Raw genomic sequence first — 24,019 nt, 5'->3', positions numbered from 1 at the left:
CGATGAATGCCAGAGAGTGTGAGTGCTTTATGGGAGTGCTGATGAGGGTGCGCAGGTCCTGGTGATTAGAATGCAGGTGATTGCGATCTCGTGATGACGGAGACAGTGACTCTCTGACAGAACCTGCTTTACGTTTCTTTTTGGTCTGCAATACACTGTTAGACATTTCAAAGGGTTTTTACAGTAACTTACTACTTAAGTTACTGTAATTAAGATTTACAGTAGCAAACTGCATTTGATTTACAGTTGCAAACTGTACTGCTTTACAGTAAATTACTGTAAAGAAATCCAATTCATCAGTATGCTACAGTAATTTATTCATGTTAATATAGATTTCATTAGATTTTATTATTTTTATATAGAATTCATTTTATTATTACTCTACATAGGTACTACTGGCATTGAGTTAAAACAGACACAATAATTACAAAATATCAAATTCTTTATTTAAAACATTGCATGTATAACACTTAAAAATACAGTCTTCCAATGCTGCATCTTCACCATTTTTCCTGTCTTAGGACGTTTTGCAGTGCATTATGTTGTGTCCTCTGGATTCATCCTCACAAAGAATCTTTAGGCAACAGAAACATAATGGGGGAAAAAGACAAACATCTGCAAAACCCAGGTGCTGCTCCAAAACGTGGCCACCATCTTTGCTCACCATCCACTTTGTTAGTGACAGAAATGTCTTCTCTGAAAAACAAGAAGTAGAAATGGCACACTTTTAAAAGGCAAACTCCATATAGAATTCACAAACCTTTCAAAACCATAGTTGGCCAACATTAACTACTAACACTGAACATAATTTCACATTCGTTAACCTAATGTTAATATAAGATAAGCGTTGCTCGTTAAAAATAATTTTAATTCAGTAACTTAAGTCAATTAGCTGACAAAAGTCGTTTGAAACAACAGCCCGCAGTTTACCATAGTAAGTTTGTTACCGCCATGTTGACGGGTAACGTTAAATGTTACTAACGTTAGGTAAACTGGTGTGCAAAAATCTGACACAAACACACAGACAAACGTACATATATATATTCTCTCGTAAGGTGCATCGACACACAGCACAGATGTTCTCCGGAGCTCCCACTCTCGCGGGTTCATCCCCGGGAAAAACCCATGGCGCTGCCCCGCTGGATCCGTGTCTTCCGTGGCGCGGCGCGGTGCGACTCGATACAAAACAATATAGAACCCATTATATACTATCTACAGTGAATGTGGACAGTAAAGTGATGCCCAGGTATATTTCTGATGTACAGATGTACTCCAAGCGCTCGCGCTGTTTCTGACAGGAAGTACAAACGGATTTTTCCAATCATTACAAGCGATGAAACACATCCAGTAGTCAGTCCCAAGCTGTTGCGGCATTATAGACATGGTGTTGGGCAAATCGTGTCAATCCAAATGTAAAAAATGAAGAAAATAAAACAACCTCAATAAAAAGGCGCCAAAGCGGCCGTTACAGCAAATACAGTAGTATACAGCAAATTTTAAAAATACAGTAAGTCTCTGTATGTGGGGTCTGACGTCACAGAAAATTCCCATGATGCAAAGGGTATTACAGTTATTTACTGTAAAGGGAATTTGCAGTATTATACTGGGTGATATACAGTAAATAACTGCAGAAATTACAGAAATGTCTAACAGTGTACGTTATCTGAATACTTTTATTGATATATGATCGCCAGGAGCCATGACTTTGCACTGGTTAATAATTACACCTGAGAGTATATGTTGAGGCGGGACACTGGTGATCTCACACTCTCACTCTAACGCTGGCAACCATGAGACTCGTAGTCTGTTTTCTTTCTCTGCTCACTGTGTTCGGTCCTGCAGAATGTGGGAATGTTTTAGTTTGGTTTTCTGACGGCAGTCACTGGATCAATCTTAAGATCGTTTTGGAAACTTTGATTGACAGGGGACACAATGTCACAGTGCTGGTTCCGGATGCCTCTCTCTTCATGAAAGCTAAAGAATCGGATCGCTTCTCCTACCAGCCCTTTAACGCGTCCGTGGATGAACAGGAGATGAGAGACTTCATTGAGGAATTAGTTTATTTCTCAGTGTACGAGACCGATCAGTTAAATTTACTGCAGTTTCTAATGAAATTCTACAACCTTGCTTCCATTATTCAGGATATGTGTACATCATACTGTGACGGCATTCTCAAATCGTCAAAGTTGATGGACAAATTGCGGAATGGAAAATTTGACATTGTTCTGTCAGATCCAATGTATCCGTGCAGCGATATTCTGGCTGAAGAGCTAAATGTTCCCTTGGTTTACACGTTCCGATTATCCATTGCTAACGTTCTAGAGCGGATGTGTGGTCAGATACCAGCTCCACCATCATTTGTTCCTGGAGTCATGAGTAAACTCACGGACAAGATGAGCTTTACAGAGCGAATCATGAATATGCTTTTCTACCTTTCTCAAGATTTTTTTGCCACTATTGCTTGGAGAAAATTTGACAACTACTACACTGAATATTTAAAGGAAAGCCCTACAGTTCACCCAATAATGAAACCTCTGTCATTACTTATTTACTCACGTCATGAGGTACATGCTGATCAGCCACTGGCCTACAACAACAGGTTCTAATGCAAAACTAACTTATATAAATTAATTTTAAGGAAAAGTGCTGAAATGTTTGTGAAAATGTGCTGAAAAGTGTGAAATGTGCTGAAGCAAAATACAAGCCTAAAAAAACAAAAATGCACGACTCTGGTTGCTATTTAAAATGCCTTACTGTAATCTTATTTTGATTCATCTGGGAAACAAACTTAGATTATGTTAAGTGGACTCGAGGGGGTTGAAGAATGGATGAAACGCATTTGTCCGTGTTTCACTCCGTCTCGAATCGTGCTCACGGAAAGCGCTCGAGAAACATTATCTCTTCCGCGGCTCGGTACGCTTTCAAATAGTTTTTTTTTAGTAAGAGCAAGAACCTGTACGACATTAACGTTACATGATTCGGCTGATTTTTAAGTAGAGAGCGCACCGCATTAAAATAAATGATCATTAATGTCAGTGGCATAACCACGAGTGTAGCCTACCGGCCCCCTCAGATTTCTGATAGCTTAAAAAAAACTTTATCACAGTTACGTGTTCGAAAAGCGGAAGATTCAAATAGTAGCGCGGGGCCGTTCACATGTCGTGCCTAAAAACTCGCGTGGAAAACGCTAGGCGCGTCGCTTTCCCCTTCTTTCAAAGCGCTCTGTAGTTTGCGCGCTATGCTTGCCCTCCTGTGGCGTCTGCCGTTGCTAAGCAACCTAGACCCGTGCTCTCCATGAAGACGCGGAAGTTTCAGCAAGGGATAAATGGATTTCCAGCACTAAAAATCGCTTGCGCTCTGCTACTAAATTTATTCAAAATGGCTATCCCTGTACAGCTATGATCAGCTGTTCCTCCATCTCAGCTGAAATTTCAATGTTGTTACGGGAAAGGATGAAGCTGACTGGTTGGTTCTTGTCACATGACCCGCGGTGCGCTTGCGGCATTCTGAAAAGTTACGTTTTTATGTCGATGCGGTGCGGACGCGCCCGGAAAAAATGAGCGCGCCTGCCGCGCGTGTACATTTGAAATCACGGACTTGAGCGCGCAAAAGACGCGATATGTTGTTATATTGTTGTGGATTATTCATGTAGAATTCAGCACAGATACGTCTTCTAAAGACACAAATCTCAGTTTACAACAATTAATTGAGTATTATGAAACCAAGGAATATTATCAAGATATCCCGATGCGTATTTCGTAACTTAGGCGCGCGAGCCATGTGTATAGGCAATTCTTCACAGTCTGATCACCTTATTTCATTAAAGAACAGCGAGAAAACTATACAGACAACATATCACATTAAAAAGCATTAGAATTAGCCAAAGCTTAAAACATTATTTATGACTGAAGGCTGTATAGAAGTATTAAATTAAAGGTTTATGGCAAACTTGTTGTATTAAATATAATGCTCACATTTTTCATGTGCTGACTTTATGATTTAAATAAAGAAATATTTCCAGCTCATAGACGATAATTAAAAATAAGTTTGATCATCTTAATCGAGTTATATTCTCCGTGATTGGGTGCAACGATTGAATCTGTTTCCAGGTGGAAAGTTAAAGAACGCGACACACATGTCTCCCAGAAATCCTGTATAATTCAACCAATCCAAGGAAGACTTCGAAACCTGAAATGTTTCCACCTTTGTGAGCCATATGCATCAAACGTTCAGCAAACGGTCAGTGCGTGACATCTGAGACTATGTCAATAATACACCTACAACAATAGGTGGCGCCAAATATGCGTAAAACGAGTGTGCCATGAAATACGTAATGTAGCCTAATGTGTGTTGTAAAGATCGCAAGTGAAAACAAAAGAAAAAGAAAAGCTTACAGCAAGCATGAGTCGTGACTGTCATGTTAGCCTGATGGGACCAAACTTCCACTGTAAGTGATTTTAAAACGTAAGACAGTACCCAGATTTGAAGGCTAAAATAAGATTTCACTTCTACTGTTAATAAAATTTTGGTTGGCTACTGTGAGATGGATAGCCTAAATGTTATATAATTCAGATGGGCCACCTGTTATTTTTATGGTATATCAAAAAGTGTATATTTTTTAATGTGATTGTTGGTACATTTTACCAGTATTTACCATACTTTCAAAACAAAAATTTAAATTGGAAAAAAATGTAATATGAAAATAATTTAAGAAAAAAAATTAAAATTATCAGTAAAACCCAAGATTTGGTTTTCAAAAAGCCTTTTTCAATGTCCCAACACATTCTAGGGGACACACATTGGATTTGGTTATCTCAAACATTTCCCCTATTAGCAACCCTCTGGTGTATGATTTGGGTGTGTCTGACAATAAGGTCATTTCAACGGAGTTGCCACTCCCTTGTTCACACAACAAAAAAAAGTGTCAAATGTGTTTCAGGAATTTGAAAAAGATCAACCTGGACTCCTTAACAATAGATCTTCAGCATCTCTCTGCTGAGTCGGTTGACTTTTACAATAGATCTTTGAGCAGTCTCTTAGTCTCTCAGTCTCCATGCTCCTGTCAGAACTAGAACCGTCACCTTCTCCCGTTCAGCCCCGTGGTTTACTTGTGAACTGCGAAAGATGAAGACAGCTGGATGTGTCCTTGAGCGGCGCCTTAAGGTCACAGGACTCACTGTTCATAGGCAGGCCCATGGAGGGCATCAGAAGGCCTATGCAAAGTCCTTGAGAGATGGTAGGTCACGATTCTATTCTAGTATCATTAACAATAACCCTGGAAACTTGAAGCAGCTTTTCTCTACTATAAATCACATCTTGAACCGCAAGCTCACTCTCATTTAGAAGCTACAAAGGAGAGATGAAACAGCTTTATCACTACTTCAGGAAAAAAGTAGACACCATTCGCTCCCTTTTGTCCAGTTCCTCTGTTCTGCTTGTCTCGACTACCAATTTACAGCCTGGGACTCCCCAACCTCTCTGCTGTTTCTCTGACATCTCACAGCGAGAGTTTGAGGACATAATCAGCAAGATGAAACCATCCACCTGTGCCCTGGACCCTTTTCCTGCAACCTTGGTGAAATCTAACCTTTATGCCATAAGTCCCCTGATTACTATGGTTATCTATCACTCCCTCCAGGCTGGTCAAGTTCCACCTGCACTGAAAACTGCTGTCATCAGACCGCACCTCAAAAAACCCACTTTAGATCCAGAAGTCCTTGCCAACTACAGGCCCATCTCTAACCTTCCATTCCTTTCTAAAGTGCTGGAAAAGTAGTTGCTGCACAACTTCAGACCCCTTTAAAACAAAACAACCTGTTTGAGAAATTCCAGTCTGGTTTCCGCTCTGGCCATAGCACTGAAACAGCTCTGGTCAGGGTCACGAATGACCAGCTGATGGCAGCAGATGCTGGTTCTCCATCTCTTCTCATCCTTCTAGATTGGACTGCAGCATTCGACACTGTGGATCACAACATTCTTCTGCATCATTTACGTCACACCATTAGTCTCTCTGACTCTTGTCTATAACTGGTTTTCATCCTACCTTACTGGGAGAATTGAGTATGTTGCCTTGGGAGAGGCTAAATCCTTGACACACAATGTCACCTGTGGTGTCCCTCAAGGCTCAGTGTTTGGCCCCACTCTGTTTATTCTATATATGCTCCCCCTCGGTCATGTCATCAGCCGGCATGGAATATCATTTCATTGCTATGCTGATGACACTCAACTTTACCTAAAGACCAATTCATCCACTTCTGCTGCCCTGTCATCTTCCACATTGACTACCTGTCTGGAGGAGGTAAAGGTGTGGATGAGCCAAAATTTCCTGCATTTGAACAGCTCAAAGGCTAAAGCCATTTTAGTAGGCACCGCACACATCTGTTATTTCCAGCATTACCTTTTCTGGCCAAAACATTCCACTTTCCTTCTTCCATTTTAGGAATATCTCTAGACTTCGTCCTATGCTCACTCTTGCAGATGCAGAAAAGCTTGTCCATGCCTTTGTCTCCTCCAGGCTGGACTACTGTAATGTGCTCCTCATCGGGATCCCTGGCAAAAGCCTACAGAAATTGCAGTACATTCAGAACAGTGCTGCTAGAATCCTGATGAGGGTACACAAATATGATCATATCACCCCCATTCTCAAATCATTATACTGGCTTCCCGTTTCATTCAGGATTGTTTAAGGTCTCCCTCCTTACCCATCAGTGCATCTATGACTGCATTCTTCTTATTTTTAATCTGCAGCACTTTGGGATTCTGTGTGAATATAAAGTGTGTTATAAATAAATGTATTATTATTATTATTATTATTATCCTGTGATTCTGTGATGTTTTCAAGATTAAATAAAAAGACTGTGAGACTTCAATACTAACTGGTATTGAACCTCCTCATTCCAGGACGGCCCACTTCCTATTGTGAGATGATGGGTAAAGCTGATATCTGGTTAATCAGAATCTACTGGGATTTCGAGTTTCCACGGCCATTCCTGCCCAACTTCAAATATGTTGGAGGCCTTCATTGTACCCCTGCCGAGCCATTACCAAAGGTGGTCTTTTTTGACATTCTGTCAAATAAATAATTCATGATCTGAATCATACTTCAAGACCATTTATCTTTACTTCACTGAAAACAGTTGTATATAATAACTTTTAACTGTATATAATTAACCACTCTGAATGGATTCAGTTCAGGATTCGTCAGAATGATTCCAACTGGTAACTCAAGTAATAAAAAATAAAAAAAATTCAATGACATATCTATTAGCTGGGCTAAAATCTTTCCACGGATACCTGCCAAGTAATTTGTTCAAGAATGGAACTACATAGGTCATGCTCTTGAGATAACTAAAGAGTTATTTGTTCTTGAATAGGACGCTGGTTTGTTGTATGTTGTTGTTTGCGTAAACCCCACGTGGAAAAGGAAGGTGTGAGAAAAGGTGTGAATATAAAGTTGTTTCTCGAACGTTATTTCACGGTACACAGTCACTTTTTCATAACAAAAGTTTGTCTTTGTCTTTTTTATGTGTAGGACATGGAGGAGTTTGTACAGAGTTCAGGGGATGATGGGATTGTGGTCTTCACTCTGGGGTCTTTGGTAGAGAAAATGCTCAAAGAGACGATCAATAAAATCGCCTCAGCACTGGCACAGATTCCACAGAAGGTAACTTATATTTTTTAAATAAGCACTGATATGATTAGAATGAGGGAAAAGTAGCAACCTCAATTTAAATGAGTTCTATACAGGTTAATTTGGTCACAATTAAAAGTGAATTTCCACATTTATTCCAGTAGTTGTCATTATCCGTTGATTTGTTGAGATTGTGGTTGTATAAATTGTTTTGTTTTGCTTGCAGGTTTTATGGCGATATAATGGAGAGAAGCCAGATACTCTTGGTGAAAACACCAGAACCTATAAGTGGATCCCTCAAAATGATTTATTGGGTTTGTATTATAATTTGTGGTTATATACTACTTATTATATTTTCTATTGTATTTTTTTATTATATATTTTATATGGTACTGTAACAATGTGGGGGGAAGCTTCCTTGTTTAATAATCCGTTACCTCCCAATCAGGTCACCCTAAAACCAGAGCATTCATCACTCATGGAGGCACTAACAGCATATATGAGGCCATATATCATGGCGTTCCAATGGTCGGAATCCCCTTGTTTGCTGACCAGCCTGATAATTTAGTTCATATGAAGGCCAAAGGTGCGGCTGTTGTTATAGACAACATCAAAACCATGGAGCCGCAGGACCTGGTGGATGGACTCAATACCATCATTAATGACCCCTCGTAAGGCACTCACATCAGATTTACAGTGGTGTCAGTGCATAACAGGACTCTGGACTCTAGATATCTTGATGGCTCTATGTTCTCTATTGCACTACACTCAGCATACATATAACGGACATATAACAGTATTTGTTTTCATCTCCTCAGGTATAAAGAGAACACTATGCGTTTGTCCAGGATTCATCACGACAGACCAATAAAACCTTTGGATGAGGCTGTGTTCTGGATTGAGTTCGTCATGCGCAATAAAGGCGCTAAACACCTGCGTGTCGAGGCCCACAATCTTACCTGGTACCAGTACCACTGTCTGGATGTGTTCGCTTTTCTCATCGCTATCCTGACCGTAGTTCTCTACGCCTTCTTTAAAATGTGCAAATTCTTCATAATACGTTGCTGTTTTAGGAAAAGCAAAAAAGAGTGATGAAGCTTTTGGAAAAACCCTTTTTTGCACTGAACATTATGTCTCTCCACCCACACCATGGGATGTCCATCCTGAGGTCCAGTAGCTGTACTGTTATTAACCAAAGTCCCTTTAGGGCAAGTCATTTCCCTCTGTGACCATCTTTGAAACACCTCTCGGGCATGCAAGTGCAGCTCCTATCTCTTTGAATGGGGAAAATATTAAATTCTCTAAAACTGTTAAACAAGTTTACAATTAAATTTCATATTTGAAATCCAATGAAATCTGACAACAACTGTCTCATCAAAGTTGATTATTTTGCTCAAATACCGTTAAAAAAAGCTTATTATTCAGGCTAGACCAGCCAGCTAGTGCACATGTACCTCATCACCACATGCCTCAACTTCAGATGGACTCTTATCTTACAGTAATAAAGTACAGTAATTCTTATTTACAATAAGTCTCCCTTGTTGATGTGACCCTTGGTTTGTTTACTTTTTGGAATGATCTATATTGTGAAAAGCACTAATACATTTGAATGGAATTGATCTGTAGTTTATACAAACCCGATTCCAAAAAAGTTGGGACACTGTACAAATTGTGAATAAAAAAGGAATGCAATAATTTACAAATCTCATAAACTTTTAAAATTTTATTCACAATAGAATATAGATATTGTCAATTGGCAACATGATTGGGTATATAAAGAGCCTCTCAGAGTGACAGTGTCTCTCAGAAGTCAAGATGGGAAGAGGATCACCAATTCCCCCAATGCTGCGGCGAAAAGTAATGGAGCAATATCAGAAAATTGCAAAGAGTTTGAAGTTATCATCATCTACAGTGCATAATATCATTCAAAGATTCAGAGAATCTGGAACAATCTCTGTGCGTAAGGGTCAAGGCCGGAAAACCATACTGGATGCCCGTGATCTTCGGGCCCTTAGACGGCACCGCATCACATACAGGAATGCTACTGTAATGGAAATCACAACATGGGCTCAGGAATACTTCCAGAAAACATTCGCCGTTGCCGGCTAAAACTCTATAGGTCAAAAAAGAAGCCATATCTAAACATGATCCAGAAGCGCAGGCGTTTTCTCTGGGCCAAGGCTCATTTAAAATGGACTGTGGCAAAGTGGAAAACTGTTCTGTGGTCAGACGAATCAAAATTTGAAGTTCTTTTGGAAAACTGGGACGCCATGTCATCCGGACTAAAGAGGACAAGGACAACCCAAGTTGTTATCAGCGCTCAGTTCAGAAGCCTGCATCTCTGATGGTATGGGGTTGCATGAGTGTGTGTGGCATGGGCAGCTTACACATCTGGAAAGGCACCATCAATGCTGAAAGGTATATCAAAGTTCTAGAACAACATATGCTCCCATCCAGACGTTGTCTCTTTCAGGGAAGACCTTGCATTTTTCAACATGACAATGCCAGACCACATACTGCATCAATTACAACATCATGGCTGCGTAGAAGGAATCCGGGTACTGAAATGGCCAGCCTGCAGTCCAGATCTTTCACCCATAGAAAACATTTGGCGCATCATAAAGAGGAAGATGCGACAAAGAAGACCTAAGACAGTTGAGCAACTAGAAGCCTGTATTAGACAAGAATGGGACAACATTCCTATTCCTAAACTTGAGCAACTTGTCTCCTCAGTCCCCAGACGTTTGCAGACTGTTATAAAAAGAAGAGGGGATGCCGCACAGTGGTAAACATGGCCTTGTCCCAACTTTTTTGAGATGTGTTGATGCCATGAAATTTAAAATCAACTTATTTTTCCCTTAAAATGATACATTTTCTCAGTTTAAACATTTGATATGTCATCTATGTTGTATTCTGAATAAAATATTGAAATTTGAAACTTCCACATCATTGCATTCTGTTTTTATTCACAATTTGTATAGTGTCCCAACTTTTTTGGAATCGGGTTTGTAAATCAAACTGAATCTTTTTGCTTTCCTGCAGATTGCTGTAGTGTTTGTAATACCGTATTGTCCCGAATATAAGACGACCCTGATTATAAGACGATCCCCCTTTTTCCAGATGTACCTGTTGGAAAAAGACTTTTTAAAAACCAAATCTTGTTTTTTTTTCTCTCTCTGTAAAACACATTTATTCTTAAATTATTTTCATATTGCATATTTTTCCAATTCTAATTTTTGTTTTGAAAGTATGGTAAATACTGGTAAAATGTACCAACAATGAAATTGGAAAATTTTGATATACCATTGAAATAACAGGTAGCCCATCTGAATTATATAACAATTAGGCTATCCAACTCATAGTAGCCTATCAAAATGTTATTATCAGTAGACTGAAATCTTATTGTAATCTTCAAATCAGGGTACTGTCTGTTTTAAAATCACTTACAGCGGAAGTTTGGTCCCATCAGGCTAACATGACAGTCACGATATGCTGCTGTAAGCTTTTCTTTTTCATTTGTTTTCATTCGCGATCTTTACAGCACACATCAGGGACGATTCTAGGATTTTCATTTTAGGGGGGCTCAGCCCCCAATGAGGGTATAATAACAAAAAAACAAAAAAAATATTTACAAAAAAATTGATTGAAAATTTGTACAAAAAATTAACAAGCAATTAAAATGAGTGCACTGACTGAGGGCTGTCGGTCACTGTCTTTAATCATTTCTATGCATAACTGTATGGTAGTTAATGCCACATGCACTGTAATATTATGTTCTATATTGAAAGCTAAATTTCCAAATGAAAATAGCAATAACGTGATCGTTTTATAAAGTATGCGTTCATATGTGTTAAGGGATTTCGCTGAAGGAAACAGCTGTGGTGTGATGAGTGGTGAATGCAGCGAAAACTTTACAGTAGATTGGAAACCGATTGCTCTCCCATGACTTTTTGTAAACTGTATTTATGACAAAGAACTGCATAGATACACACCTTGTCCTCTCCTCTGCGCCACCGCAGTCTGTGGATTGAAGAACGCGCAGAAAGATGCGGAGGAGCCGAAGTCTGCTGCCGTTTTCATTTGAAATTTAAAGGGAAAGAATCGCAAGATTTTTAGGGGGGCTGAGCAGAAATTTAGGGGTGCTAAAGCCCCCCTAAAAATGGCCTAGCGACGCCCATGGCACACATTACATTACATATTTCATGGCTCACTCGTTTTATGCGTTTTTGGCGCCGCCTATTGTTGTGGGTGTATTATTGACATGTCAAAGTCTAGACCCTGAATATAAGACGACCGTGTTTTATCAGATGTATTTCCAGGGAAAAAACATCGTCTTATATTCGGGTCAATACGGTATTTGAAACTCATAATTGTGTTAATGCTAATATTGTTGGGTCTTGCACTTGTTTTTCTTCATTTGTAAGTCACTGGAAGAAAGTCTGCTTACTAAGTATAATGCAAATTAAGTATATTATAAATATCCTGCATGACATTTTACATTTAATTTAAGATTTTAAAATGGATACAGTGGATATAATGCAGAATATAACATTTTTAGACATTAGGAATTGTAGAAGTATTCTGCATTTATATTGAATGCATATTAAAGTGCCCCTATTATGTTTTTTTTTCAAAATTACCTTTCATGCAGTGTGTAACACAGCTCTAAGTGAATGAAATCATCCTGCAAAGTTTTAAATCTGAAAGTGCACCGTGTATAAAATTATTGTCTCTCAAAAGAAAGAGTCGAATCTGAATCATTGAAACAGTCGTTTTTAAACAAATCCCAAGCCATTTTAACAAGAAATGATGTCAACAAGAAACATTACATTATCATATTGCCGCCTGCAGACCTGGGAAAACTTGATTTTTGCCTTGGTCTGAATGAAAATGCAAATTCATTCTTTGCCACTAGGTGCAGCTTTTTAAGCATTAAAATCTGACAAACACTGCTTTAATTGAAATCGACCAATCACCGCAGATTAGAGTCACACAAAGGAGGGGTTTGGAAAATGAATTGTTGAGCGAATAGTTTAAGCAAATAAGGTAAAAATAAATGCATATAAGAAAATGAAAGTGTTTTTTGACCTTGCATGCATGTCAACCTGTTGTTGGGAACTCCCAAAACCAAAATATGAACCTTTCATAATCCATAATAGGAGATGGTCCTCACTGCAGAACACAAGATCCAGGGGGTGTGGTTGGATCTAGATCCAACCCTTCCCACCTTATATTTACCTAAACCTACCAATCTCCACCCCCTGGATGTGGATCCAACCCCGCCCCCTGGATCTTTGTTCTGCAGTGAGGGGCTACTGCATAACAGGGGCACTTTAAAAATGTATTTCGTACATAGACTGTAAAAAATGTATTTCGTAGTCATCAGTAAGTAACACGTGGCTGTCCCCAGCGGTCGCTGTAAATCACTGCAACGGGACTTTTATTTTAAAGGCGTACTTTCTGCCTGCTTCAGTAGCTTACTTCACAGTTCACACATCGCAGTCGACCATCAACAAGCTAGCGAACTCTTCCAGTGATCCTGTCAATTTTCCTTATATGATCGGTTAAAACCCGAGATGATTAGAGAAGGTTTGGTGATGGAGAGATTTGCTGCATGGCTGATGGTCCTAAATTGAACTGTAGTCCATTTTAGCTGATTAGTACTGATAGACGTCCAGCGCAACCGTTAGAACGGGTAATTCATACAAGTTTAATCAAAATGCTGTCTACTTTTTAAGCTGTATTGAGGTTATAACGTTGCATTAGTATAATTTTGTAAAAGGCCAAGATTAAAGCTAAATTATGTTGTATTTAAGGTCAAGGCTTTAGAGTTTCGGAAAAATTTCATAATAAGAGCGTTGTGGTCAATGATGATGTCACAGATCTGCGCATTCTGACGCAAATGATGCGCGAAGCTGCGTGAAACTGAGACCACGAGTATGCACGAGCGTACTGCATACTATTTAGAATTTATGGCAAACGATTTAACTAATCGACTGAGTTAAATAGATATTGAATTTGAAATACAGAAACCTTGCATGCAGAACACAGTACTGAACACTGCAAAAACATATGTGACCGTGGACCACAAACCAGTCAGTAATGCTCTTTTTTTTTTTTTTTGCGATTCATACATCTGAATGCTGAATAAATAAGCTTTCTATTGATGTATGGTTTGTTAGGATAGGGCAATGTTTGGCTGAGATACAACTATTTGAAAATTTGGAATCTGAGAGGGTGCAAAATATTGAGAAATTCGCCTTTAAAGTTGTCCATATGAAGTTCTTAGCAATGCATAATCAAAAATTAAGTTTCGATATATTTACAGTAGGAAATTACAAAATATCTTCATGGAACATGATCTTTACTTAATATCCTAATGATTTTTGGCATAAAAGAAATGTAGATAATTTTGACCCATACAATGTACTGTTGGCTATTTCTACTAAATATACCTGTGCTACTTAGAGACGCCGCGACGGTTTCTGGGCCCCCTGGACAACATGGTAAAATTCAGGGGGCCACCCATCGTCGGGCCCTTAGAATAGTCCTAACCCCACCCCCACGGCGCCCCTGGCTACTTATGACTGGTTTTGTGGTCCAGCCAGGGTCACATATTAGTTTCAAATATAACGTCATCTGAATGACAAATATTCCACCTTACTTTAAATTAGGTATCGCCATATTTGCAGATGTAAATTCTCTTACATGAATTTTACTTTTTAATTTTTTCGTAAATTTACATATTTCGTGACACTTTTTTATTTTTATTTTATTTTTTTAACATGGCACTAAAACGAGAATGACTAATATTAAAGAGAGAGAGAGAGAGAAAATAAAAAAGACAGTCTAAACCAAAACCATGATTATGGTTTATTGGTCAAAATCTGACAAAAGAAAATCTGACAAAAATATCTTTAAGACAGTGGTGTTATGATTTTGTTCTCCACTGCAGGAGACAGCTGGTGAGAAACACTAGTTTGACATCCAAAGGAAAGCTGAGTGGGCAAAAAGAGTGAAAATGTGTCTTATTAAAAGATATTCACGCTCCACCAAAATGCAGCAGCATTGTTCATTTCTTGGGGAAGATAAGGATATATTCACAGAATAAGGACATTTATTTATAGACTAAATTAAGTCATTATTTTCAATCAGAGCCCATTCAACCTATTCGCTAATTATGCAACCAATAAAGATTTTGAACACAAATGCCACATTCCAGTTTGAAACATTTATGATCATTTATGACTTTGGTGGAGAGTGAATAAACCAAAACATTTCCAAAATCACTCAAAACACTGAACCAACAATTTGAACCAGCCCCTCAGTCCCTTTAACAGCAGAAACCGGTAACAAATGAAGGATCTGTTTTTTTGGTTTGTTTAGTCAGACTGTATCGCCTCCAAGCGTCATACATGAATAATGGCAGATAATACAGCAGGTTACAGAACTTGACTCGCCAAGTCTTTACGAATCAACATTTTCTTACAGTCCTTGATTTTACATTTTTTTTAAGATGGAATATTTCAAACTATAGGTCTATATATAAAAACAGCACTAATTTCCGCCCTCACTTCATTGTCTATAAAGTTTTATCAGACTTTTTTTTTTTTCAATTGGACACTGAATTTGGCCTGATGTCCCGAGGGATTGGTGCAAACTTTCTAGTGTCATTATTAAGAGATTATGGAAACAAAAAATAAAATATTATGGAAAATAGGATAATGATACAAAAAAAAAAAAAAGTTACATTCCAGCAATAATCTTAAAAAGCACATTCATATTAGTAGATGCTTTGGAATGATTTAGTTTTGCAAAATGCTTAGCATGTTTGTTCCATCGTTTACAATAAATTTGTTATTTTAGTCCTTTTTATATCCATCAATTAGCCATGTACAGCTTTCAGAACAATAAATAAGACAGACATTTCTGATTGGTCCTTGAGATAAAAAAAAAAAAAAAAAATTATATATATATATGGAAAGCTCACACTTTTTGTTGATGTTAAGTTTGTTTTCGGTCACTGAAATACCCTTTGGACTGCAGAAATTGAGCCCTGAACCCACAAATACACAAACACACCTTCCCACGAGGTGCCTGGAGAGAATTAACACTAGAGATCAGTGAAAACATGACAAAACTGAAGTGAAAGTGATCAGAAGCCTTCACATTGTGGAGCACAGAAGTCAAAACCCTCTGCTTTAGCTTCATATAAACATGATCCACCCCTCAAACACACACACACACACACACACACACACACACGAGTCGAGTGATTATTTACATCAGTAAGTGACAAGCCACACTGATTGAAAAACAAAAAGTGAAAACAATAGTGTGATGCATAGAATGACATGAAAAAGGTCAGCGATAATCATTTCGTCTTCATCCCAGAAACCATCTGTTTTGGAGCTCTTTTGAAGTGCAAGACACAGACTGTAGTCTCAGGTGTTGGGTGTGTGTGGCGCATGGTTTTTAATCATCTACAAATGCCAAAAGGATGCTAGCATGTTCCCCTTTTGAAGAAGGAGAGATCCAGCGCCACAGGTTTCACTCCAGAGTTCAGGAAAAGGTTAGACTGTTCCTCAAGCAGAAAGAGGTCTGTTTTCCTTCTCTGATTGGTCTGTCTCACTGTCAGACTCTCTCAGAGCCGTGTGTCTGTGTGTATGGAGAGAGCGAGCGAGCACTGTGCCTCAGGCTCCTGGCAGACGCTCACTGAACACGCTCAGAACAAGGCTTTGGCTCCTTGGTTCTCAAACTCGGACCAGGCATCGCTCAGCTCCATGAAGATCATTTTAGCGTACTGCTCGTACGGCTGACCTGTAGCCTGGAAGATCAGAAAAAAAGGTTATTTCTTCATAGATCCATATTATGAATCTTTAGCACTGAATTTAAGTCAAAAAGAAATCAGATATGACCTTATTTATTTTCTTAATAATCCATATACATACATACATATGGATGGATGAATCGTTATATAGATTTTTGGACTTTCATTATTTACATTATTATTTTCTTTTAAATACTTTTTTAATACAAAAAAATTATAACTATCAATACTGTAACTGTATTACTATCAATATATATTGTTTGTCGTGCAGCACTTTGGTCGGCCTTGTTTCGTGTGTAAATGTGCTCTAGAAATAAAACTGAACTGATAAATATTTGGAATGTTTATTCATATTTTTTAACAAAAAAAATAATATATTGGTTAATTAATAATAATAATATATATATACAGTGGGTACGGAAAGTATTCAGACCCCCTTAAATTTTTCACTCTTTGTTATATTGCAGCCATTTGCTAAAATCATTTAAGTTCATTTTTTTCCCTCAATGTACACACAGCACCCCATACTGACAGAAAAACACAGAATTGTTGACATTTTTGCAGATTTATTAAAAAAGAAAAACTGAAATATCACATGGTCCTAAGTATTCAGACCCTTTGCTGTGACACTCATATATTTAACTCAGGTGCTGTCCATTTCTTCTGATCATCCTTGAGATGGTTCTACACCTTCGTTTGAGTCCAGCTGTGTTTGATTATACTGATTGGACTTGATTAGGAAAGCCACACACCTGTCTATATAAGACCTTACAGCTCACAGTGCATGTCAGAGCAAATGAGAATCATGAGGTCAAAGGAACTGCCTGAAGAGCTCAGAGACAGAATTGTGGCAAGGCACAGATCTGGCCAAGGTTACAAAAAAATTTCTGCTGCACTTAAGGTTCCTAAGAGCACAGTGGCCTCCATAATCCTTAAATTAGACGTTTGGGACGACCAGAACCCTTCCTAGAGCTGGCCGTCCGGCCAAACTGAGCTATCGGGGAGAAGAGCCTTGGTGAGAGAGGTAAAGAAGAACCCAAAGATCACTGTGGCTGAGTTTCCAGAGATGCAGTCGGGAGATGGGAGAAAGTTGTAGAAAGTCAACCATCACTGCAGCCCTCCACCAGTCGGGGCTTTATGGCAGAGTGGCCCGACGGAAGCCTCTCCTCAGTGCAAGACACATGAAAGCCTGCATGGAGTTTGCTAAAAAACACCTGAATAAGATTCTCTGGTCTGATGAGACCAAGATAGAACTTTTTGGCCTTAATTCTAAGCGGTATGTGTGGAGAAAACCAGGCACAGCTCATCACCTGTCCAATACAGTCCCAACAGTGAAGCATGGTGGTGGCAGCATCATGCTGTGGGGGTGCTTTTCAGCTGCAGGGACAGGACGACTGGTTGCAATCGAGGGAAAGATGAATGCAGCCAAGTACAGGGATATCCTGGACGAAAACCTTCTCCAGAGTGCTCAGGACCTCAGACTGGGCCGAAGGTTTACCTTCCAACAAGACAATGACCCTAAGCACACAGCTAAAATAACGAAGGAGTGGCTTCACAACAACTCTGTGACTGTTCTTGAATGGCCCAGCCAGAGCCCTGACTTAAACCCAATTGAGCATCGCTGGAGAGACCTAAAAATGGCTGTCCACCAACGTTTACCATCCAACCTGACAGAACTGGAGAGGATCTGCAAGGAGGAATCGCAGAGGATCCCAAATCCAGGTGTGAAAAACTTGTTGCATCTTTCCCAAAAAGACTCATGGCTGTATTAGATCAAAAGGGTGCTTCTACAAAATACTGAGCAAAGGGTCTGAATACTTACGACCATGTGATATTTCAGTTTTTCTTTTTTAATAAATCTGCAAAAATGTCAACAATTCTGTGTTTTTCTGTCAATATGGGGTGCTGTGTGTACATTAATGAGGAAAAAAAAAAAAAAATGAACAAATGATTTTAGCAAATGGCTGCAATATAACAAAGAGTGAAAAATTTAAGGGGTCTGAATACTTTCCGTACCCACTGTGTGTGTGTGTGTGTGTGTGTGTGTGTGTATATATATGTGTATATATATATATATATGTGTATGTGTATATATATGTGTATATATATATATATATGTATATATATATATATATATATATATATATATATATATATATATATATATATATATAAAAAACGTTTTAACAATTTTCAAAAATCAGGTTTTTCATTGTGCATTCCAATTAATATCAATCAAACTGCAGTTATTAAAAAACATGATTTTTGAAAATAAACCCACAGTAACACTTAAAGGTCAAGTAAGAGTCCTTTTTCATGTTGGTTCAAAAAAGAGTTCATACAATTTGTAAATATATTAAAATATAAATCTTTCATACCTTGTCTGGGTGCACAACAAGCACAGCCTTCCTGTAGACCTTCTTCACCTGATCAGGTGTGACCAGATCTGCCATGTTGATGGGTTTCCAGCGGGTCTCTCCCTCCCACAGGACCGTGTGCAGCGTGGAGAGCAGCGCTCTGATGTTCCTCTCCTTCCCCTCGATCCAATCCAAGATCTAACATACGAACCTTGATCATCATCGAGCCCAAAGCACATTTACATGTACATATGTTCTTGGGGGGACTGCTAAACAGTCATACCTGAAGTTTGAGAGGGTCCATGTCTTTAGACAGCTCCTGCTTCCTCATCTCAGCAATAGTTCTGGGCATCTTCCTGTCTGATTTGGAGCCAAAACCCTGAGTTGATAATAGATCCTCAAAGTCATCTCGTTTCACTTTGGGCTTTGGGCCTAAAGGACACAAACAAACAATATAGCACAAATAAAAACAGACAATAAAAAAATGCTGAAATGCATTAAAGGGATAGTTCACCCAAAAATGAAAATTCTGTCATCATTTACTCACTCTCAAATTGTTCCAAACCTGTATGAGTTTCTTTTTTCTGTTGAACATAAAAGATATTTAGCAGAATATTGCTGACTGAACAGCTGACAGTAGCCACCGACTTCCATAGTATGGAAAAATATACTATGTGAACACTATGGCTACCATCAACTGTTTGGTTACCAACATTCTTCAAAACATCTCCTTTTGTGTTCAACAGAAGCTCAATACAGGTTTGGAACAACTTGATGGTGAGTAAATGATGGCAAAATGTTTTTGGTGAATTATTCCTTTAATGAATGATAAATACACCAAACAGTCTACGGTAATTATTGCATTTAGTCACCTCGAGAGGCTGACTTAATCTTGATCAGAAATATACTATTTTAAAGCTTTAATACTGACAATCAGATATCTGAAATCAGCAGTGTTGCAAAATAATAACTATAAGCATGCAGTAACAAATTTCAGATTACATCTTATTTTTAGATCATTAGTCTTCAAAGCTCAGTAAACCCTAAAAAAAACCTCACAGATCGTCTTTTCATGTTGGATTTTGATGTGACAAAGCCCTGATATCTAAGTGGATGAGTTGTTTACTTGCTTTTAATTAGTCACCCCATTAATACCTTTATTTGCTCATTCAGATTCATTTGTGGATGCAGAATGCACAAGAAAACAAGAGGCAGGATTTATGGGGTGAAAAGTGTGATAGGCCAATCGTAGCGCAATGGAGACAGTGCCTCCTCTCACATGACTATTTAAATGTTTTATTTTTTTTTTTTGGCTACTTTTTAAAAAAAAAAATTATATCCAATTTGTTGAGGAGGCACTGGCTCCTTGGAGGAAACGCACCTGACTGAAACATAAATACATAGTTTTGTTCTGAAACTGGTGAAAGCGTACCAAAGCCTGGCCCACGGATCCCCCTCTCTTCTCGTCCACCGATCACACTGAAACTAGGGTTGTAGTTTGGTTTAAGTGGTTGGGCAGCAGGTTTGGAGGGCTGGGCTTGCGGTCTAGGAGCTGAGTTTAGAGGCATCCAGGGTTTGCTGGGGCCAGAGGAGGGCCGAGGAGTCTGCTGCCACTGCTGACCTGAGTTCTTAGGGATTCCTGCAGAGGGCGCCGTTTTAAAACAAGCACTGGACGAACCTAAACACAAATCAGGGTTAGTTAATTACGTGATATGAGCGATATATGAGAAAGCAGTCCGATAAAGAGTAAACACAAAGATTTTACACTGTAAAACATACCAGGTAGTGTTGAGGCCAGGTTGCCCAGATCTGCGAAGGGGTCAAAGCTTTGAGATTTGGCCTTGGAGAAAGAGGAGACTCCTGAGGCTGCACAAACACAAAATCAATGGGTTAAAGAAAAATAAATGTTTTAAATGCTTTATGGGCTGCTGCAACTGGTTTATAAACAGCCTAATTATTAAACAGAAATCTGGTTGGCTAGTAAACTTAGGAAGCGTTTGATTGTATGACCAGAATCAACATCCGCATTTTACAATTACGCATCAACTGGCAACATTAGTTAACAACATTTCTTAACAAGAACTAACATTAAACAAAGCATCTTTTAATCTTAGTCTCAATCTCAACATTTATTAATGCATTTCAAAGTTAATGTTAATGCACTGTGAACCAGGGTTATTACAGTTAACTAGATCTAAAACAAACAAACAAAAAAAACCATTTTAAAATAAAATTTAAATGAAATATAAATAAATAAATAAATATTTCAGCTAGTTGCCAAGGCAACATTTCTCATTTATATTATGTACTAAAATGAAATAAAAATGAATGAAAACTATATAGACAAAAAAACAACAACTTTTAACTAAAATTAGAAAACAGAAAATGTAAAACAACCAATTAAAAATATTAATAGTAACTATAACAGTATCTCAATGATACATAAATAAAAGCTGTGAACTAACATGGACATTTAATAAATTACTGTTAATAAATACTGTAGCACTTTTTTTGTCCTTGGTACATGTTGCAGGTACTTATTATAGTAATAATAGTAAATTATGCTACATAATAGTAAATAGCAAATTAATACCTTATAAGTTTTGTAAATGGTCAATTACAAGCAAATAACTTGGGATGCACAATATTAGTTTTCCGCCAATATCCAATATGCCGATATTATAAATTTATTTTGGCTGATAGCAATACTGCTATATTTCCTTTTGTGTCAAAACAACAGTCTCTACTGTGCAGAGATTATAAACAATTTATTTTTAACTAAAACTATAATAAAGTTCTTTTTATAATGAGAGTGCACTGAAAGATTTGAAAATAACAAAAAAAAAAAAACATCACGGCGTATTTTTTTAATTAATGATAAATTCTACATTTACATTGTATCAAGGAAACCTTCAAATAAAGTGTAACCAAAATATACTGCTCCATGTTACTTCATGCAAGTAATAATAACAAATTAGAGCTTATTATAAAGAGTAACCAACCAAGTAACTGTTTTGTCTGAATGACCGATTGATTACCATTCATCGTGGGTTTGCTGGCAGCAGTGGTCATGTTAGTAGTCGTGCTGGTTCCTCCTGCGCTCCAGTTTTCCCAGCCACCTAACAGATCAGGCTGACTCGCCGACGAGGTCATCTTCGGAGTATCGCTTGCTAACTTATCTGACAAAACATTTCAAACACATATTTCAGATGTAAACTACTGTTTGTTTATTTATATGTAAAATAATAATAAATAATTAAATTGACAATAATTTAACAATAAAAAAATCCTCTCGTTAGCCACAATTTTTGTGTCTTTTTAAATACTACGACAATAATAAATTATACTGAATAACATGTTATAGTATTCCAATGTTTTGATTTATATGTATATCAGAGCAGAACTCACTGAGGTTGAAGAGGCTGGAGTTGGATGCAGGAGCTGGAGCTTTGAAGCCGCTATTCGCACTGTCTGACCCCAGGAGGTCACTGAACAGATCGGAGCCTGAAGAGGCTGACGCCACACCGAAGGGGTCAAAGAAGTCTACAGAAAGACAGTCAGTGTAATTTAGACCGACTGAAAACACATTCATAAAATGTTAAATAAATAAGGACACTGGGGAAACGTCAAAGAACATGTCCAGGTGATATTTTAAAAAAATACAAAATTAGATTTGCATAAAGACAACTGAACTAATTTTGCTGAAATTATTTTAATTATTGCGTTTCGTCTGTCCTCATTACCGTGATGCATCTTGGTACATCTGTATTTTCATTATTTCAGCTGGTGACTAATTTCTTTAATACAATAATGAACAATCCTATAGTGGTATTTTATATTTTTATTTTTATTGTTACCTCCTTTTTGCTTGAATTATTTAATGTTACTTTGTTTTTGATGTTGTTGCTTTTTTCCCTTCCTGTATGCATCATAAAAAATGTATTTCTTTATTTATATTGTATTATTTAATTAATATAAATAAATCAGCATAATAAAAGATTACGCATAAATAATGAGAGGAAAATGAATTGTTGCATAATGCAAATTGTTCCTAAAACAGGCCTTCTTTAACCAAAATATGAATGTCTTTTTTATATACATTTATTAATGTATTTCATTTGTTGTCATTTTATTTAAAGCAAGCTGCAGTACATTTTTAATACAAAGATGGTCCCACTTTAACATTGGGTCAAATGCATTACTTTAAGGAAAATAATGCCTTCCAGGTGTCAAACCTGAAACCTTTTCGTTACCAGTTTACTGGTACTAAACAGTACATTTAAACATTCACATACACAATCTCTCTTACCTTTATTAGCGGTTGGTGCCGGTTGGCTGGATGTGTTGGAGAAGAAGATATCTTCTCCTGCACTTTCTCCCATCAGGTCCTCTGCATTAGCTGAAGGCACAGCACTGGGTGAAGGGGCAAACAGGTCGTTCAGTAAATCGCTGTTACTGGCAGAATTTTTCAAACCCGTCTCATTAGCAATGCCCGGCTGAGTGTTGGGGGCTGGAGGACAGGGGTCAGAGTTCAGGCCGAGCAGGTCCTCAGTGTCAAGCTGAGGGTCAGGTGGTGTGGTTGTGAAGTCTGCCTCGAAGAGCGGTTCACTAGTGTCACGTGACAGAGTCCCATCAACGGGGGCGGAGTAAGACACTGATTCCTCCTCCGAGCCGCCACTCAAATCATCCTGGTCCTCCAATTGGCTGTCAGAACGATCGAACTGCCGACTGCCATCTGTAAACCACCATAATTCAGGACAGCCAATTTAAGTGCATGAAACATAATAAAGGCTAAAGAAAGAAATGCTTTGGTTGGCGAAAATATGATGGTCCACATACAAATGACATAAAATCACTTTCTTTCTATGTAATAAATGCCACTGGGATCAAAATGTGCCATACAATTCAGAAAAAAGGTTTAATACTTCCCCAAAGAGCACATGTGCCCCTAATTTGAAAAATTATGTTGTGCATAAAGGATTTAAGAGGCGCAATGAATAGTATTTTCCTTAATAAAAGGGTTATGAAGAAATATTTACACTAGGTTTTTAAATATTTTTGCTTTAAAATTGTTTATTTAAAAATAATGGAATTATTTATTTCTTAAACATTAAATCACATGTCAGATACAGTTTACTGCATACCAAAAATAACCACTAAAATGTTCACAAAATGTGGGAATTTTAGTTATAAACAAGCCCT

The 24,019-nt window shown here is 38.0% G+C and overlaps 2 protein-coding genes and 1 long non-coding RNA gene across 6 annotated transcripts in view; 1 reads left to right on the top strand and 2 right to left on the bottom strand.

The window, feature by feature from the left end:
* The window catches only part of LOC131540591 (UDP-glucuronosyltransferase 2B15-like), a 30,847-nt gene extending 21,750 nt beyond the window's left edge, over positions 1-9,097 (top strand). For 2 of the 4 annotated variants that reach the window (XM_058775616.1, XM_058775615.1), the window contains exons 2-6: positions 6,901-7,049; positions 7,532-7,663; positions 7,857-7,944; positions 8,079-8,301; positions 8,449-9,097. In XM_058775616.1, the coding sequence (XP_058631599.1) occupies positions 6,924-7,049; positions 7,532-7,663; positions 7,857-7,944; positions 8,079-8,301; positions 8,449-8,722 (843 nt within the window). In that variant the 5' untranslated portion in view covers positions 6,901-6,923 and the 3' untranslated portion in view covers positions 8,723-9,097. Of the gene's footprint in view, positions 1-683; positions 2,498-4,093; positions 5,237-6,898; positions 7,050-7,531; positions 7,664-7,856; positions 7,945-8,078; positions 8,302-8,448 lie in introns of those variants that run through there. The other 2 variants (XM_058775617.1, XM_058775614.1) reach the window with 2 other exon arrangements.
* LOC131540593 (uncharacterized) lies at positions 512-11,673 on the bottom strand. Its single transcript, XR_009271308.1, has 3 exons — positions 11,623-11,673; positions 10,695-10,756; positions 512-696 (listed from the first exon to the last, which is right to left on the bottom strand). It is a non-coding gene; the product is annotated as an uncharacterized LOC131540593 (long non-coding RNA).
* Positions 11,674-14,480: 2,807 nt separating this feature from the next.
* gak (cyclin G associated kinase) overlaps positions 14,481-24,019 on the bottom strand; it is a 39,674-nt gene continuing 30,135 nt past the window's right edge. The window contains exons 21-28 of the mRNA XM_058775611.1: positions 23,127-23,552; positions 22,226-22,360; positions 21,856-21,996; positions 20,597-20,683; positions 20,250-20,495; positions 19,101-19,249; positions 18,839-19,015; positions 14,481-16,457 (exon numbers count right to left, since the gene is read on the bottom strand). Coding sequence (XP_058631594.1) covers positions 16,356-16,457; positions 18,839-19,015; positions 19,101-19,249; positions 20,250-20,495; positions 20,597-20,683; positions 21,856-21,996; positions 22,226-22,360; positions 23,127-23,552 — 1,463 coding nt within the window. The 3' untranslated portion in view covers positions 14,481-16,355. The remainder of the gene's footprint in view (positions 16,458-18,838; positions 19,016-19,100; positions 19,250-20,249; positions 20,496-20,596; positions 20,684-21,855; positions 21,997-22,225; positions 22,361-23,126; positions 23,553-24,019) is intronic.

This window comes from Onychostoma macrolepis, chromosome 05 (genome assembly GCF_012432095.1).
Source record: "Onychostoma macrolepis isolate SWU-2019 chromosome 05, ASM1243209v1, whole genome shotgun sequence".
NCBI lineage: Eukaryota > Metazoa > Chordata > Actinopteri > Cypriniformes > Cyprinidae > Onychostoma > Onychostoma macrolepis.
This window is presented reverse-complemented; position numbering and strand designations above follow the sequence as displayed.